Here is a 16,742-nt window from a genome sequence, read left to right as displayed (position 1 = left end):
GTGATGTCGTACGCAGGGGTATGATCCGGGTGCCGAGGCACAGGACCCGGAGACAACGGTAGTTCAGCTCACAGACGTCGAGTAATAAATGAAGTCTGAGTTTGTGTCCTGCTTCTGTTCCTGGGTGGGCTTTATTTCTTTAGTGAGTTACTCATTCTTTCCAACACTGTTTGCTTCTCGACAAAATGGAAATGATGGAACAGCACCTGCTCCAGAGGTGGCTGAGGAGGGACTGGCAGAATGCGCGCTCACTAATCCCAGCGTGGGCGGGAGTCGGTAGGGAGGAGGCGATATTTGACCCAGTCTTGCAGGATGGATTGGAAATTTCCAGGCTGGGATTGAGTGGGTGGAAAAGGACTTGCCAGACAAGATATGGAATAAACAAAAACCGAAAACATGGAGATCAGTAAGTGCGGGGTGAGTTCAGGGAGCACTAATCTAGTTTGGACTGTGGGAGGGAATCCCAATGAAGAGGCTGGAAATGTGGGTTAGGCCAGTTGTGGTGGGTTATCAGCACCAAGCCAAGAGGGTGTCCTTTATTGCTCTACTCTCAATTCCTGATGGCTCTTTAGGGTGTGCTGGGCCATTGCGGGGGGGGCGGGGGGAGCAGGGAGGGAAGCTAGTGCAGGTGAGGGCCCATATTCAGGGCCCTCGAACTTTAGGAACTTTTATTTTATTTTTTAAATCTTTATTGTCGAAAGTATTACATAGGTCCTCCTTTTCCCCTCATTAATCTCTTCCAGCCTGCTCCTGTCCCCCTCCCCCAGGCCTTCACCACCCCATTGTCTGTGTACATGGGTTATGCATATATTCATATAAGTTCACTGGTTGATCTCTTCCCACCCACCCTCCGTTCTGACAGGTGTGAGGTGATATCTCATTGTCGTTTTGATTTGCATCTCTCAGATGATTAGTGACTTTGAGCATTTTTTCATATGCCTCTTGGCTTTCTGAGCAACTTTTAGTTTTTAGCTCCAGCTTTGTGCCAGGTGTGGAGCTGGGTACTTCCATGTACATATCTCATTGCATTTATCTCCAGGGATTCTTCCCCTGGATATTCCTGGTCAGTGTGTGGTCTTTTGCCCCTGATCCTGCATCTTCCGAGGAAAGCACAGGGACAGAGACGCTTAGAGCACTCTCTTCTCCATCCCACCTTCCTCCTCTAAAGTCACAGAAGAGAAAGAACAGACTTCAAGACTTAGGGCCCCAGAATTTCTTCCCAGCTTTACCTCCTTTCTGGGCAGCATCACAGCGATAGGTTGTCACCCAGAGAGGATGGAGGCGAACCTCTGGACATCAGTGTGGTGTGAATGAAAGAGCCCTGCCTTCAGAGGATGTGGGTTTGGATCTCAGGCCTGCCAGCTTCAAGCTCCAGGGTGACCACTGTGCTGATTGGCCTGCGGCCGAGAAGTTCCTGACACGTGAGAATCCCAGTGCTAAAGCCTGGAAAGTCCCTGCAAGCTGGGGTGAGCGGGTCGTTAGCCCTGTGGTCTGAACCTTTTCCTCTCCCCATCTGCAGCCGGCAGGTGCATTCCATATTCGGGGGGATACCAAACATCCCTCTGCCTGCTCGCTTTATTGCACTCACGTTTGCATTTCTTTCTCCATTTACTGCCTGCCTTCCTCCCTGGGATGTTTTCTCTGTGAAGGTAGAGACAAGTCTTCCTCGCTCAGCACCTGACGCTGGGTCCACCGCAGAGGTGATCACAGGGGACTGTTGAGGGACGAGCGATGATGCGACTGTAGGAACCACAGTTTCCTCCTCTTTGGGGATGACTGCTCTTCGGGTTGTTTCCGAGAATAATGAGCTAGCCCAGTGCACCCCTCTTTCTTCCGTCCCCGTGAATGCATGCAGGTGGCAGGGCCAGTGTACTCATCCTTCCCGGATGTGTACACAGCCCAGTCACGTTCAGGCGCCAGGAGACTCGGGTCTCTCTTCTCCAAGAGAAGTTGAGTTATCGTTAATATAAGATAGAAATCAAACCAAATCAGATTATTTTACCTCGGAAGCCAGTTTCAACTGATCCTTTTGAATGGTATAGTTCTATTATTATATATAACTTCAAACTTAATAGAAAAAAATTGATTAAAATATGTGCCCTGTTCATATCCAGCCTGGCTGAATGCCACAAGACACATTAATTGAAAATGAATTTCTGCAAACCCAATCAAGCTCATGAAGATGAAAAATGTACCTTTTTGCCTCCGTCCCTTCATTGATTTTTCATTTTCCCCACTCAGAGCTTCATTTAGCAATTTTTCAGTTTCATTTTGTTGTGGCCTTAATTCATTTCCTTCACTCCCCCCGAAATGAGATAATGTACCATTTTCCTTGTCCTTTCAAAACTGTCCTTTCAGGCTGCATTAGTGCCGGCTGGATTCCGGCGGTGCCGTATTTCTCTCTGCTTTATTGTTATTTCTCAGGGAAGGAGGGTAACTTTATTATTTTTAAAATTCTTACTGCGGTCGTTTTTATGGAGGAGGATGCACTTTAAAACGCATTACTGTGAAATGACAATGTCACAAGACTTGTAAAATAGAATTAGGAGGAACTGTAGGAAAAATTTAAAAACACACATACCTTTTCAGGAGAAAGAGTGTAAAATGCGGGCTATCCCCATTTTTCATGGAGGGTGGAGGAGGGTCCCGCGTGCTTCCTGTTTTGTTGAGGGAAATGGAGACAACCCTTTGCCAGATCACAAGGGGTTTGGGTTGAAAACGAGGCCCTGTCAGGACAAGAGGAAGCCGAGGGAGGTGGCGCTGAAGCCTGAGTGAGCTCTGGAAGGTTCCTGCCAGTCCCGGCCCATCCCTGCCCTGGGTCAGTTCCCTGGTTCACAGGACCTCTAGGCGTTTTGAAACAATAATGGGGATCATCGAGTTATTTTCTTGTGAAATTTTCAAGTCATCTCACAGCTTATAATGTCCTGTGAAAAGTCTACAGGGACTCACCAGAAAGTGTCCTATTGCTTTACTCTGACCCAGAATTCAGAACCCTGATGATCTCATTCTGATGAGAAGCTTCGGTTGGCACTTCTGCTTTGATGTGTCTAGCAGTGGGAAAAGGATTTGTTTCTTTATCAGCGCGGTTTAAAGCAGGAAGTGTGTCTAGGTGAGGGTCCAGGGGAAGGAGTGAAAAGGCAGGAGTGTTGCTGATAGAGGCTGGGAACTTCCTACCACCACACACCGCCCTCATACCCTGGTTTCGAATAAAAGCACCTGTGGGCTTTTCCTAAAATTAGAATGAAAACGGCAGAAGAGGGTAAAGGGAGGATAAGTGGTGATAGGAGAGGACTTGGGGTGGTGAATACACAATACAATATGCAGATGATACGATGTAGAATTGTGCACCTGGAACCTATATAATTTTATTAACCAATATCACCTCAATAAATTCAATAAATATTTTTTAAAAATTAGAATGAAAACGAAATAAAACAAATTCCAAAGAAAATGAACAATATCATAAACTTATTAGTAAACAAACAAACAACAAAAAAATAACATAACTCCTAGTATCGTACTCCATTCAGTGCGTTTCCTGTGTGATGTAAGGCATTTTTCAGATACGTGCATGTTATCAGTCACCAGCTGGTAAGAGGAAGCATCCCAGGCACAATTTCTTTAAAAACCATATCAAGTGCTATCTAGCATTTAATACTTATTTGCTGCTGCTATTTCTTGTATTTCTTCATTTCTGTCCACATCCCCCACCTCAGTATTGGGTTATGTTTCACGAGTCTTGCACAATTGGGTGCCATTCTCACAGTTCTAATTACAGGCCTGCATCACGTTCTGTTGTCCTAACACAAAACAACCTGTGTCCTTCGCATCTGTTACTAATGGAAAAAACCTCCAGGAAGCTGAGAAGCCTTGCAACCTCCAGGGTTGTATGGATCCATACATAACAGGGCTTCACTCAATTTTTGTACAATTTCATTTTGATCTGGTTGACAGACACATCAGCTCTTTTTGAAACAAATTAGGAGGAATCCTTTCACTAGCAATCTATTTCCAAAGCAGTTTATAAAGACGGGTGGATTGATAAGGGTGATTTCATCTCCTCAGAGAACTGCTCTTTCCTATAAGATAATTGATACACTGGACATTTGTGCCAGGTGGGTTTGCTGTCTCGTGCAAGGGCAAGATGTGAGTAAAGGATGGTAAATGGCAGTGATTGTCCTGAAGGGTTTGCTGGGAGGGCTGAGGGAGAACAGAAGAGGGGACACAAGGCCAGCCTGAGAACTTGGTAAGACAGGTGAGAGGTGACTGTTGAGTTCTTCATGACAGAGGGAGGTTTCCTGGTGGGGTAGGGGAGGGAGTGTGGTACCAGCCCATGCAGAGGGAGGGAGGTAGGACCATTCTGTGTCCATGAAGTGTTGAGGATGGAGTGGCTTTTCTGTAGGATTCATTGTGAGACAGGACAGGCAAGAAACGAAACTGGGGAGAAATAGTGGGACCACAGCAGAGGGCTTGATGCCTTGCTAGGAAGTTTGAATATTAGACGCTTGGGTGGGTTTTTAAGGAGGAGAGTGATATTCAGCATCTCTGAGGGTAGAGCCTAGAAGTTGGTTTTTCTGTAAAAGCTCCGCCCAGGTGATTCCAGGGTGTGGCTGTGGATAAGAGGGGATGCTTAACTCAGATCACCTATGCAGGCCACTCAATTGTGACCAATGTGAAGAAAAGCTGTTATCAGTCCTAAGAAATTTGAAGACCTCCTCTCCTCCTTAAATATCAAACTGGCCTATAGTCTCAGAGAACTAATATCCTGCATGAGCAATTAGACAGCAAGACATACATTCAGGTTGAGTTACCAAAAACCATGCTCATGAAGACAAAAATTAGAAAAGATTCTATTAACATCTGTTAAAAGGTTCCAGATTCTACCAAGATGGTTTTTTTTCCTTTGTTCTATCGGGGGGTCTACAACTGTATATTTCAATGTAACTATTGCAATAAGATTACCTCCTGGTATAGATAAAGTAGGTGAGGTCTGGAAGGCGAGTGCTTCTCATTTCTCATTTCCCGATGCCCTGATTAGAGCCTGGTAACCTGGGTCATTTACCGCCACCTCGTGACAGGTGGACCTGAATGCTTCTCCACGAGGGCACATAAACCTGTTGAAGGTCAAATTTGTAAGCTTAAGCATGTCAAAAAGTGAGGGCAAAGGTACCACATGGATTTCACTTACAAGATGCACAGCACCCTGGATTTTGAGCGGCCCCTGATTTTGAGAGGTTCTTTTGGGAACATGCTCACCTGGGTTCATCAAGTTCTCCAAGAATCTGTTTCAGACAGTTCCTCCCCAGAAGTCTAGGGATGGATTGTTCAGAGATGGGTGGATGGATTCATTGATTCATTCATTCACTGTCTGGGAATGTAAAGGTGACCAAGGTCTTTACTCTCAAGGAGCTCACAGTCTAAGAGGGAGAAATTGCAGTAATGCGGTAGTAGTAGCTAATGTTTTGAGGGTTTACGGTATGCTAGGTGCTTTGTGAGACAATATTTCAAAGCTCTTTGAAGTGGGCAGTCAAAAACAACACCGTTTTCCACACAAAGGTGTGATTTAGCCGTTGTGGCTAAAGAGCCATATTTGGAAGTCAGTTGTTATGTTATCAGACCCGGAAGCATGCAAGTCAGCTTATTTTAGAAGGGTTACCTTCTCACTTGGGAGAGGGCCTGGGATGTGCTCCAAGGGGCAGGCTCCAGGGCAGACTAAGCAGGGATTCACAGTTGGCACCCGTAGGGCAGAAGGGGCCAGCCACGCCCTGCCTGCCAGTCTTACTGCCCTTCTTTCCTAATCTGAACAAGCAGACCCTGGTCACCGAAGATACTGTACAAGATGCTTCTGTAAGAAATGCTCAAGGCTGAAAGGACATGTGCACGCACAGCTCTCATCCAGCACAAGGGCACATCGCTTATGAGCTTGGGCAGAAGCTTGAGCACCCCAAATCCTCCCCGCAGCCTGTCCTTTCTCCCGAGAACCAGGGGCCTCTTTAGAACCAACCCTCTTGCCCCTCGGAATGCTCAGAATTCTCCCCTCAGCTCTCTGCAGATGACATCTTGCCTTGTGTTCATTTCCTTTTTTAAATGAAAATGCTCCCACGAGCTGTTCATTAGGGTGCCCTTACCGTACCTCTTGCTTCTCTTGACTCACAAACCCCTCTGATTACTTCAGAGACAGTGAAACGTGTGTGTGTGTGTGAAGTTACACTCTATGTTATTTTATGTTATTTGATGACATATCACCTCTGACCTTCCTGGAACATTTTAGTTCATTTCAGGGCCCATTTTACCTATCATTTAAGATTTGAAAAGTCAACTTTTAAAAACCTTAAACTCTAAAGGAAGGAATGAAAAAGGAACACTATTATAAGGATGATTTTTGAAAAATTTTCCTACAAACATTGAAGGAAATATAAACAATATAACTTTTTTGTTTTGCCCATAATCCTACCCCAACCCCAGACTAATTTAGTTTATCTAACTTCTCTTCCAGCTTTTACTTTCGTCGTTGCAGACTTTTGTTTTTCTCCCCCTCTGGGCTTTTGATAAACACGTTCCCATTTTGCAATATATTTGTTTTTCGTGGTGGTGTAATATATTCCGTTCAGTTGATATCCCGTAATTTATTACCCGTTCCGTTAGTGCTGGACATTAAGGTTATTTCCATTTTCTCTATTGTAAGTAATAGGAGCAAGAACATCTTTGTATTTATAACTTTTTTTCCTACATCTGAGTTATATCCTTAGGATAAATTCCCAGGAGTGGGATTAGTGGGTCAAAGGGTATGAACAGCTTTATGGCTCTTAATATTTATTGCTAAATTGCCCAAAGGGTCATTCTAATTTACAATGCCACCTGCAACACATGAGAGTAGCTGTCTCTCCCACCCCTTCCAACACTGATTTCTTTAGTCAGTAGTTTGGAGCAAATTTAATAGGTATTCAAGGGTACCTCATTACTGTTTGAAATTGTTAAGTTCTTTAGTTATGATCAACATTGAACATTTTTCTTAAGTGTGTTTCGTATATTCTATTTTGTAAGGTTTGCTTTCATGGAGGTTTATATTTCTTGACACTGGGTGGAATTTACAATATTTTATAATGAAAATGTCAAATGCACTTAGGACAGAGAATAATCAATGAAGTTCTCTAGACTCACTGCCCACATTCAACAAATAGTAAAATGTGGCTGTATTTGCTTTATTTGTCTCTTCTTTTCCTCCCCCCCTTCATGTAATTATTTTAAAGCAAATCCCAGACATTCTGCATATGTTTCTTATATACTTCACCATGCATCTCTAAAACATGTGGACTTTTTCTTATATAATCATAATACCATCGTCACACTTAACAAAATTAATGATAATTCCTGGGTATCATTGAATAAACCAATCTGTGATAATATTTTTTTGTGTGATAATATTTTTTGAAATATCTTTAAAATGTCTTTTACTGATGCTTTGTTCCAATCAGCACACAGAGAAGGTCCATTACATTTGGTTGTTATGTTTCTAAAGTGTTTTCATCTACAGCCTGCTGCCCTCCTTTTACCCCTAACCCCCCTCCCCCGCTGCCAGTTTCACCCCCACCAGGGACATGGAGTTGCACCCCCACCAGGGACATGGAGTTGGTTGTCCTATAAAGGTTCCCACATTCTGGATTTGTCTTTTTCTTTCCTTATTTGCTCTAGAAGCTCTCCTAGATTCAGTTTCAACTTCTTGTGTGTGAGGGGAGGTAAGAATACTTCACAGTGGTGCTCTGTGATTCATTTTGCATCATTTTAGAACACACAGTGTGTGGTTGTCCCACTTTTAATGATGCCAAGGTTGATCATGGATTCAGATGGTGACAGCCTGAAGCAGTTGTAAAGTTCCTCATCAGCTTTGCCCCTCACACTTTCATCTGTTCATGGTGGTTGCTCGAGTCAGTTGTTTCATGGGGATTACACAATGGTGATTTTCTCATTTATTCTTTTTCTGTGTTTTTTTTTAAATTTATTATTTTTAACCCATTTATTAACTGGAATTCTTCTGAAAAGCACACCTTTTCCCCTCATAGACTAGGACTTTTTAGTCATCTCAAAATGCAGTTTGTATAAGAAAGGCAGGATAAATGCTTTATTCTTTCCTCTAAATTGCCAAGTTTGTAAATAAGGGTGTGTGCCCTTTCACTTCCAATGGTGTCCAATGAGTAGTTGCTGTTTTGTTTCTGAAGAATCATAATATATATATATATATATATATATATATATATATATATATGTATATATATCCCAATGCTCGAAGATTTCGTGCAAGAATGGGCCTTCCTTCCCCTGGCTGCTGGCACCACCTTCACTCCGGCCTGGAGCTGCCTTTCCACCTTCCCACGCTGCCCAGAGGCCCAGAGTGGCTGGGGCAGTGTGGAACACTGCTTGGCGCCTGTGTACGCAAATTAACCCAGCTTTGTTGGGTTAATTTGCATACTCACTCCTGATTGGCTGGTGGGCGTCGTGAAGGTATGGTCAATTTGCATCTTTCTCTTAAAAAAATATATATATATTCCATTCAATTCCATTCATTATTCATTTTGATGCTCAAATTGTCCCAACCTTGGCCCAGGGAAAACCTTTCATGTCCTTGTTTTCAAGCATAACAAGGTGTTTGGGCTCATTTAATATATTTTTGCCCTGTGAAGAGGGCCATTCCTTCAAGATGTCCTGTGTCTTTTTGGTGAGGAATGGTATTTAAAGACCACAATCTGCATATATTATGTGTTTATTGTTATTGTTTCTAAGTTTTCTCCATGGAAAAAGTTAGGAAATGCATATTTAACAAAAGAAAATAAAAGATTATGTGTTCCTACTGATATTTTTATTTCAAATTTAATAAAACTCTTTTTACTTCTTTGATTTCATACTTGTATTTCTTTCTCTTACACTAAAAGTCTTGATTCCAAATATAAAATACTGGCAGCCTGATGCACGAAATTTGTGCAAGAGGCTTAGCCCTCGCAGCCTCGACTTCGTCTGGAAGGTTGTCCGGACAATCATTCTGCTGTTCAGTCTAACTAGCATATTAGCTCTTTATTTTATAGCTCTTTATTATATAGGATGTTTAACAATATATTAATTTAAAAATAACAATACTGATATTACTACTAACAATTTTCCTAGTGAATGAGAGATTTTTTTTTGCAATTCTGTTTATCTTTAGAATACATTTCACTAAAAAATATAGTCAAATTATCTTGTTAAAATGCTTGAATTAATTATTTTCACCAATTTAATATACAGTTAAGTTCCTTTATTTCAGTTCGTTTTCAGGTTTTAGGGTTCACTTATTTTGTCCATTTTGGTGTAGTTTTATTTTTTGCATCTGTAAAATATGCTTTCAAAATTAAACCTATGTAATATAGTTTTATCAGAAAAGTCTTTCTTCTGAGTCCTCTATCTAATTTTCTCCCCTTCCCTACAGCAACTATTTTTTAATAATTCAGATTTGTTTTTATCTTTGCAGTATGTCTTTTTGCAAATATGTATGCATTCATATATCCTCACCTATTTTACACCAATGCTAGCGGACCAAGTATTCCTTATAATACACCAGATCAATGTTTTAGAGATCTTCATTTTTCTCGAAGGTTAGATAGACATCCAGTGCTAAGATGCACCATGGTTTATTTAACCAGCCACTTATTGATAGAGTTTTGTTTTCTAAAAAAACAAAATCCTGTTTAAGTCATTTCATATTTTGGCCAATATGTCTTCAAAATCTATTTTTAGAAATGGAATTGCTGCCCTGGCTGGTGTGTTCCGTGGTTAGAGTGTTGGACCACACATGGAAGGGTCACAGGTTCAATTCTGGTCAAGGGCACATACCTGGGTTGCAAGTTTGATCCCAGGCCCCTGTTTGGGTGTGTGTGGGAGGCAACCAATCCAAGTGTTTCTCTCACATCAGTGTTTCTCTCTCTCTCTCTCTCTCTCTCTCTCTCTCTCCCCACTCCCTCCCTCCCTCCCTCCCGCCCCCCTCCTTCTTTCCCTCCCACTCTCTCTAAAAATCAATGGAAAAAATATCCTCAGTGAGGATTAACAAAAAAGAAAGAAATCGAATTGTTGAGTCAAACGGTAGATGCAATTATATTTTTGTACTTTTTATAGGAATTGTGTCATTTTGCATTGAGAGGGACTTTAAAAACAATTTTGCAAATGTTCAAATTTAATATAAAAGATTGTTTGAAAATTAGTGCATTCTTCAAAATCATGAGTTACTTAATGAACCTGCACGCTATTCTCACTAGTTTGAGTCACGACCTGGTACGCAGTAACCTGGCTCATGCTTTAGGGCATCTGTGGTTTGTCTATGGAGACATGATATGTGAAAGAAGAGCAAAGAGGAGTCCACGAGAGAATATATGTATCAAAAAGCAAAGGTGAAAGCCCAGCTCAAGCCCATCTCTTTAGGGAGCCTTCCCCGCTCACCCCAGGCCACAGGAGTCCCCAGTCCTCTGAGCTTCATTAGCAGTTTGAGTGACAGTTGCCCTTTCCCCAGACCAAAATTTTTGACACCTGGTTGAGCAAATAGGAAGCACTAACAGGAATAACAGAGCTGCATGTTTGACATGCTGGGAACCTCATATATTTAAACTGAGGAATTATTCTATGTAGAGTCGTATCTGCATTTCCCAAAGCATGTTCTGTGGGATGGTAATAAGGGTTACACGGCAAAATCAGTGTGACTAGGTTAGGTTACACACACCTAATGACATGCGACTCCAAAATCACGCCTGATGTCCCAGGCTTACCTGGGCACGGAATTCCCTTTTCACGGAGCTTCTCATGTTCGTACCGTTCATGGAACACACAGAACCAATGGATAGGCCTTGTTTAAATGAAAACCAAAGGCATCTCTTCCAGTGGATTAACCTGTACAGTTCTGTAATTTTGACTAACAATCTTCAATTTGTTTTCTTTCCAGATTGAATCATTAAAGAAAAAGGTGCAACAGAAGCAGCTCTTAATATTGCAGCTTTTAGAAAAGATATCTTTCTTAGAAGGAGAGGTAAGACGCTGTTTCTTTAAGCTGGTGTGTCTTCCCTGCCATTACATTTTATGTTGCTGAGCCTACCGTCGACACTTAATTAAAAATATGGCTACTTCCTGGCCTTATAAAACGGATTGAAGGTTAACTGCCAGCGCTGAACATGAGCTCTGACAGCTAGTTTTTCTTTGCCACCTGGCTCTCCTCAGCCCCGCCTGCCGCTCACCTCTGATTTCGGCTCTAATTTTTCTTGTTCAAGAATTTCCTTAGCAAGCCTGATAAGCTTTTGAATAATACTGATCACTGCCCATGCTTGTATAGTGCTTCATAATTTTCGAAGTATTTTCGCATACATTCCTCACACAATTCTCTCAGCAGCTCTAAACAAGGCAAGAGCAGGATTGTTATCTTTGTATTAACCAACTTTTATTTTTTTAAAAAAAACATCTTTTTATTGATTTCAGAGAGGAAGGGATAGGGAGAGAGAGAGAGAAACATCAATGATGAGAGAGAATCATTGATTGGCTGCCTCCTGCACAACCCCTATTGGGGATTAAGCCCACAGCCCAGGCATGTGCCCTTGACTGGAATCGAACCCGGGACCCTTCAGTCCGCAGGCTGATGCTCTATCCACTGAGCCAAATCAGCTAGGGCTTAACCAATTTTTAAAGAGGAGAGACAGGGAAGGCAGGTGCTTTGCTCAGGATCACCCAGCTCAGTAACACCAGGGCCAGGTGGAGAGATGGGCTCTCAATCCAATGTTCTAGGAAACCAAGTCACCACGTTTTAGCGGTGACTTCATTTCACCTGCAACTTTAAAGCTATTTAGTATTGCTGACTTTCTGAAAGTCATTTTGGGATTTTGTATAGGTTCCAGAGAAGGAAATTATGGAGTTGGGAAAAAAAAATGGAGGGCTTAGGTATTAACTGGAGGAGAAGCCAAAATTTATTTGCTCTGAAGAGTATGTATTAAGAGCTTGGCATTGAGCCTCTTCCTTCTGAACCTCCATGAATCTCGCCTTGTCTGACTCTTTATTATAGTCCTTCCTCCGGGACAGTCCAGGGGAGGATGAAGTAAGGGGCCAGGAAAGAAGAGCCATTTATTAAGCACCTTGTACTCACTGGGCACTGTTAATTACTTTCTATATCCTTTGTATAACATTGACGTTGAGTGGGATCAGACTTCTGGTTCCTATTAGCTGGGTGATGCTGGGGAAAGTTTCTTATAAAATGCGAATGTTAACTGCATCTACGTGTGTGTGTGTGTGTGTGTGTGTGTGTGTGTGTGTGTGACTGTGCAGCGAGATGCATAGAGGGTGCCTGGCAGGTACTGAGCACTTGTTAACCTGTAACTTGTTAGTGTTGTTCTTCTTTATTGAGAAGATGCCCAGAGAGTTAGATTATATTCTCCCCCATTTTATAGAAGGGGAAATTGAGGTTTAGGTGCATTAAGGAACATGCCCAATGTGACGGAAGAGATGGGTAAGCCTGGGTTCAAAGCCTGAGCTCTTAACCAGTATGTTTGTTGGGGTGGCGAGCTGGGTCTTCATTTACTCCGTTTTGGAGGGACTGCCTACAAAAGTCACAACCAGCAGTCCCTTCGTGTCCCTGGGGCCCTGATAGCAGATTTGAGGCCCAGGAATCTCAGTGTCCTAACAGCTGTGTCAATAGATACTTGCCCCATGCCATCCCTGTCTCCTCCGCAGTCACTGGGTCCAGCTCCAGCCCTGTGAATGGGCATTCCTGTTGTGAAGACTGCCCTCTGAAACCAGCTCCCGTGAGGGGATCACACGTGCCCAGCAAGAGTCAGGGAGTGAGTGTCGCAGTGGAAGCTCATGGTCTAGAGAGAGGGTGGTTACAGGAGAGAAGAGGGAAATGCTGGCAGGAGAGACAATGCCCAGCAGCCCTCCCCCTCCTCCTCCCCTGGCCGGGCTATCTCTCAGATCCAAAGGAGAGAGAATCCTTTTCTGAATAGCTAAGGAGAGAGGATGTGGGCGATTCTTAGGTCACAGGAGTAGGTGGTTTCAGGGTGATTCACACTTAGGACCCGTTGTCATGGTGATGCATTGACAGGTCATTAGCATTATGGGAAATGAATATGTTTCTTATTACTATTCCACCATATGTAGTTGGACCATGTAGAGGTTTCATCTCCTGGGACATGAGAGAGTGAGTCTGAGTGCTTGGTTTTCCTCTCTCGGCTGTGTGACTAGCTCAGGGTGTTGCAGACACACTGCTAACTGTTATTGCCTTGCTCATTGTGTGTGACCACTAAAGCCATGGAATTGCTGCCCCTTTCTACCTGGCTGTATGACTACCAAGGCCAACCAGTCTTTCCATGGGCCCTGATGTGCTGGGACGACCTGACTTACAATTAATTCCTTTTGTTATTCTTTCCTACTTAACACAGAAATTTTATAAGCACACATATAATGAGCTAGGGGCCCAGTGCACGAATTCGTGTACCTTGAAAGGAATTGTGGGCCGCAAGGCTGCGGTGGGCACAGGGGCGGGTCTCGGCCCATCCTCTGCACTCCTGCCCAGCCCCTCCCGCTGTGGCCCCGTTCCCCTGTCTCCTGGCAGCCCTACTCCCGCTGCTGCTGCTCCCATGCATGGACGGTGCCGGCCCCATTTGCACCCTCTGATGGTGCGGAGCGATTGGGGCCGGCACCAGCAGCAGGTGCAAGTGGGACCAGTGTCATCAGTGGGTGCGAGCGGTGACTGCTGCCATGATCACCCCTCAAGAGCTCGGGGAAGTAGAGAAGCCCTCAGGGGTGATCGGGGCCGGCAGCCACTGATGGTGCCAAGTGATCAGGACTGGCACTGGGCGCCAACAACTGGCACCCACCTTGGTCTGGCACCCCTGCTCACCTGCTGCACCATCCCGCCTTGGCTGATGCCCGCTATGTTCCGCACACGCCCCTTGGTGGTCAGTGTACGTCATAGAGATGGGTTGTTCGGTTGTTCCACCATTTGGTCTATTTGCATATCAGCCTTTTATTATATAGGATACTCTGTAAAAGAAACTATACCACCTTAACTTAGTTTTAAAAATCTATGCAAATTGTCACATCTTATATTCACCCTTCTTTTTTTTTTAAACTATATTTTTGTACATTTTATATTAACTTCCCTTTTGAGTTACATTATGAACACAGGACATTTCTCAGACTCTTCTTGTTTCCATAGTAATTATTTCCTCCTCCTCCTTGTTTTGTTGCTCAAATTGCCGCCACTCAGCTGGGGAGAGTTCTCCTACCTTAACTTCTTTGCCCAGGTGTAGGGTTCCTGACTATGGAGTCATTCTTGCTGCACAGCAACACCACGGTGTTCCGACCCATCCTCGTTTCTGTCCTGTCCCAGGGTGGGACACTGGCGTGTCTCCAAGCAGCTCTGCTTCATTTCAGTGGAGAACTACATTGAAGAATAACTATCTGGCAATTTTTTTAGTAACAGGATTAGGGAAAATGGATATTTTTTTAAGATCATGAGGTCACACCAATGTTCTCCAAATTTATCTAATTACATTGCTCTACAATACAGGGTTCTGTTGGGCACTAAGAATGTCTTTTATGTTGATCTAGTCCAGTGGTTGGCAAACTCATTAGTCAACAGAGCCAAATACCAACAGTACAACGATTGAAATTTCTTTTGAGAGCCACATTTTTTAAACTTAACCTATATAGGTAGGTACATTGTTATTAACTTAATTAGGGTACTCCTAAGGCTTAGGAAGAGCCACACTCAAGGGGCCAAAGAACCGCATGTGGCTCGCGAGCAGCAGTTTGCCGACCACTGATCTAGTCTTAATACCAGTAATTTTTATACTGTGACTTTTCACCCCATGCCTTAAACCATAATTTTGCCGGTGTTGGTGTTTCAGGTCTCTTTGAAAAGTTTTGGTAAACAAATTTGATAAGTTCCTATATTCTGTCTTATTAATAAAGTAGCTACTTTCTTTTAAGGGCCCAATTGCAGACGATGGAGCCAGACTGCCTAAGTTCAAATCTCAACTCTGCCACTTACTACTTATGTGATCTTGAGCACATTACTTAACTTTGCTCTGTGCCTTGGTTTGCTCATCTATACATGGAAGTCCTCTGTTGGTATGGCATCCTCTCCACAGAGTTGTTACAGAGATTAAATTAGTTAATACTAAGTGATTAGAAAAGTGTATGTGTTTATTATTTCTTCTGTTGTCTAGGTGTCATTGATATATATTTCTTCCTCCTCCTCTTCCTGTCTTCTTCCCCCTTCTTCTCTTAAATAGAGAAATATGGATAATTTTGGTCCCTGAATTCATCATTTGTACTTATTGATGCTTATGCAATTCCCACCCCAACCAGATCCCCCAAAATTTGTCTAGCCTAGCCCCACTAGACTGCATTTTCATCAACTGATTCAAATCTTCCTGATACAAAAATATGCCCATTCTTTTTCCAAACAAATGTTTATTTGCTTACCTCTTGAAGAAGAAATATCCCCTTTCCTGTTTTTGATATAAAAGATATTCTCAAAATAAAATTCCAAGCATACATCTTCATTAGGTTGGTAAGCTTTCTGAAATTCTGCATAAATCCCATTTTATATATTTTTTTTCTGCTGGAAATCCTACATGTACAGCTACATTGAAAAGTCAGAGGGAAGGATTCGAATGTCTTGGTTTGGTCCATCCTGCATTTAATGTGTACTGTGTGGTCCATAAACCTCTGCACGTGTCTGTTGTGCATTCCTGGGACTCGTTAATTTCCGCGTGTACCAGTGGGCAGCAGCCCCAGGCATCAGGGCTCCATGCACGCTCTTTATTGGACACACGTTCTGTTTAGTGTGTGTGCTACAGCCTCACTGCTTGTTTCCCGGGCCTGAGGGAGTCGGGGGAGGTGGTGGCTGCCCCGCATTTGTCACATAATTTCCAAAAGACTGTCAAAAGGTGCCATACCAGGCCCTTCCTTCCTGGAAGACACCCAGCCTCCAGAGCCGCCGGATGGTATGCATTTCACATCTAAACGCAAGGTGGTGGTATTTGAAAGCAGGAAAACCCTGGAACTTGATCCTGGATCCTAAAAGCAACCTCTTAAGCGCACAGGCCAGGCGGCAGTCTGAGCTGCTCTTGTCGGTCCAGTTTAGTCGTAAGACTGGGAGCAGCAGACAGTCTGTGTTTTCCTGTGTCGGGTCCTGTCCATTTTATTTTTAAGTAGTTCTTAAATCTGCCCCTCCCTTTACAACTTCCCTTGTACTACCCAGGTCCAGGCTCTCACCATCTTTCCTTTTTCCCTCGTCAACCTTATTATATATTAATTTATGTAAATAAACTGCATCTATTTAAAGTGCATAATGATGGATGTTAACTAGACTTACTGTGGGGATCATTTAGCAATATACACAAAGATCGAATCATTATGCTGTATATCTGGAACTAATATGTTATATGTCATTATACTTTACTACAAAAATGAAGTGTATAATGCGATGGGTTTTGACAGTCATGTATACCTGTGAAACCACCACCACAATCAAGAAAGAGAACATTCCCATCACTCCCCAGCCAGCTACTCTGTTTCCCTTGTCAGTCTTTCTTGCTAGGCAATCACTTTTTTTTCCCCAAGGAGGGGACACTTTTGTCACTCTGACCTGTTTGCATTTTATGTAAGTGGAATCATATGGCATGTACTCTTTTGCGTCTGGCTTCTTTCACTCAGCATAATGATTTCAGATGTATTGC

At 43.1% G+C, this 16,742-nt stretch overlaps 1 protein-coding gene across 2 annotated transcripts in view; it reads left to right on the top strand.

Moving 5' to 3' along the window:
- Nucleotides 1-16,742, top strand: part of MYZAP (myocardial zonula adherens protein) — an 87,910-nt gene that overhangs the window by 57,359 nt on the left and 13,809 nt on the right. For both annotated transcript variants that reach the window (XM_070421908.1, XM_070421919.1), the window contains one exon: nucleotides 10,958-11,041. In XM_070421908.1, the coding sequence (XP_070278009.1) occupies nucleotides 10,958-11,041 (84 nt within the window). The remainder of the gene's footprint in view (nucleotides 1-10,957; nucleotides 11,042-16,742) is intronic.

Source organism: Myotis yumanensis, unplaced genomic scaffold (assembly GCF_028538775.1).
Source record: "Myotis yumanensis isolate MYYU_CA2020_CCGP unplaced genomic scaffold, mMyoYum1.0.hap1 SCAF_1, whole genome shotgun sequence".
Classification (NCBI taxonomy): Eukaryota; Metazoa; Chordata; class Mammalia; order Chiroptera; family Vespertilionidae; genus Myotis; species Myotis yumanensis.
Note: the sequence above shows the minus strand (reverse complement) of the source record. Positions and strands in the feature narration are given on the sequence as shown.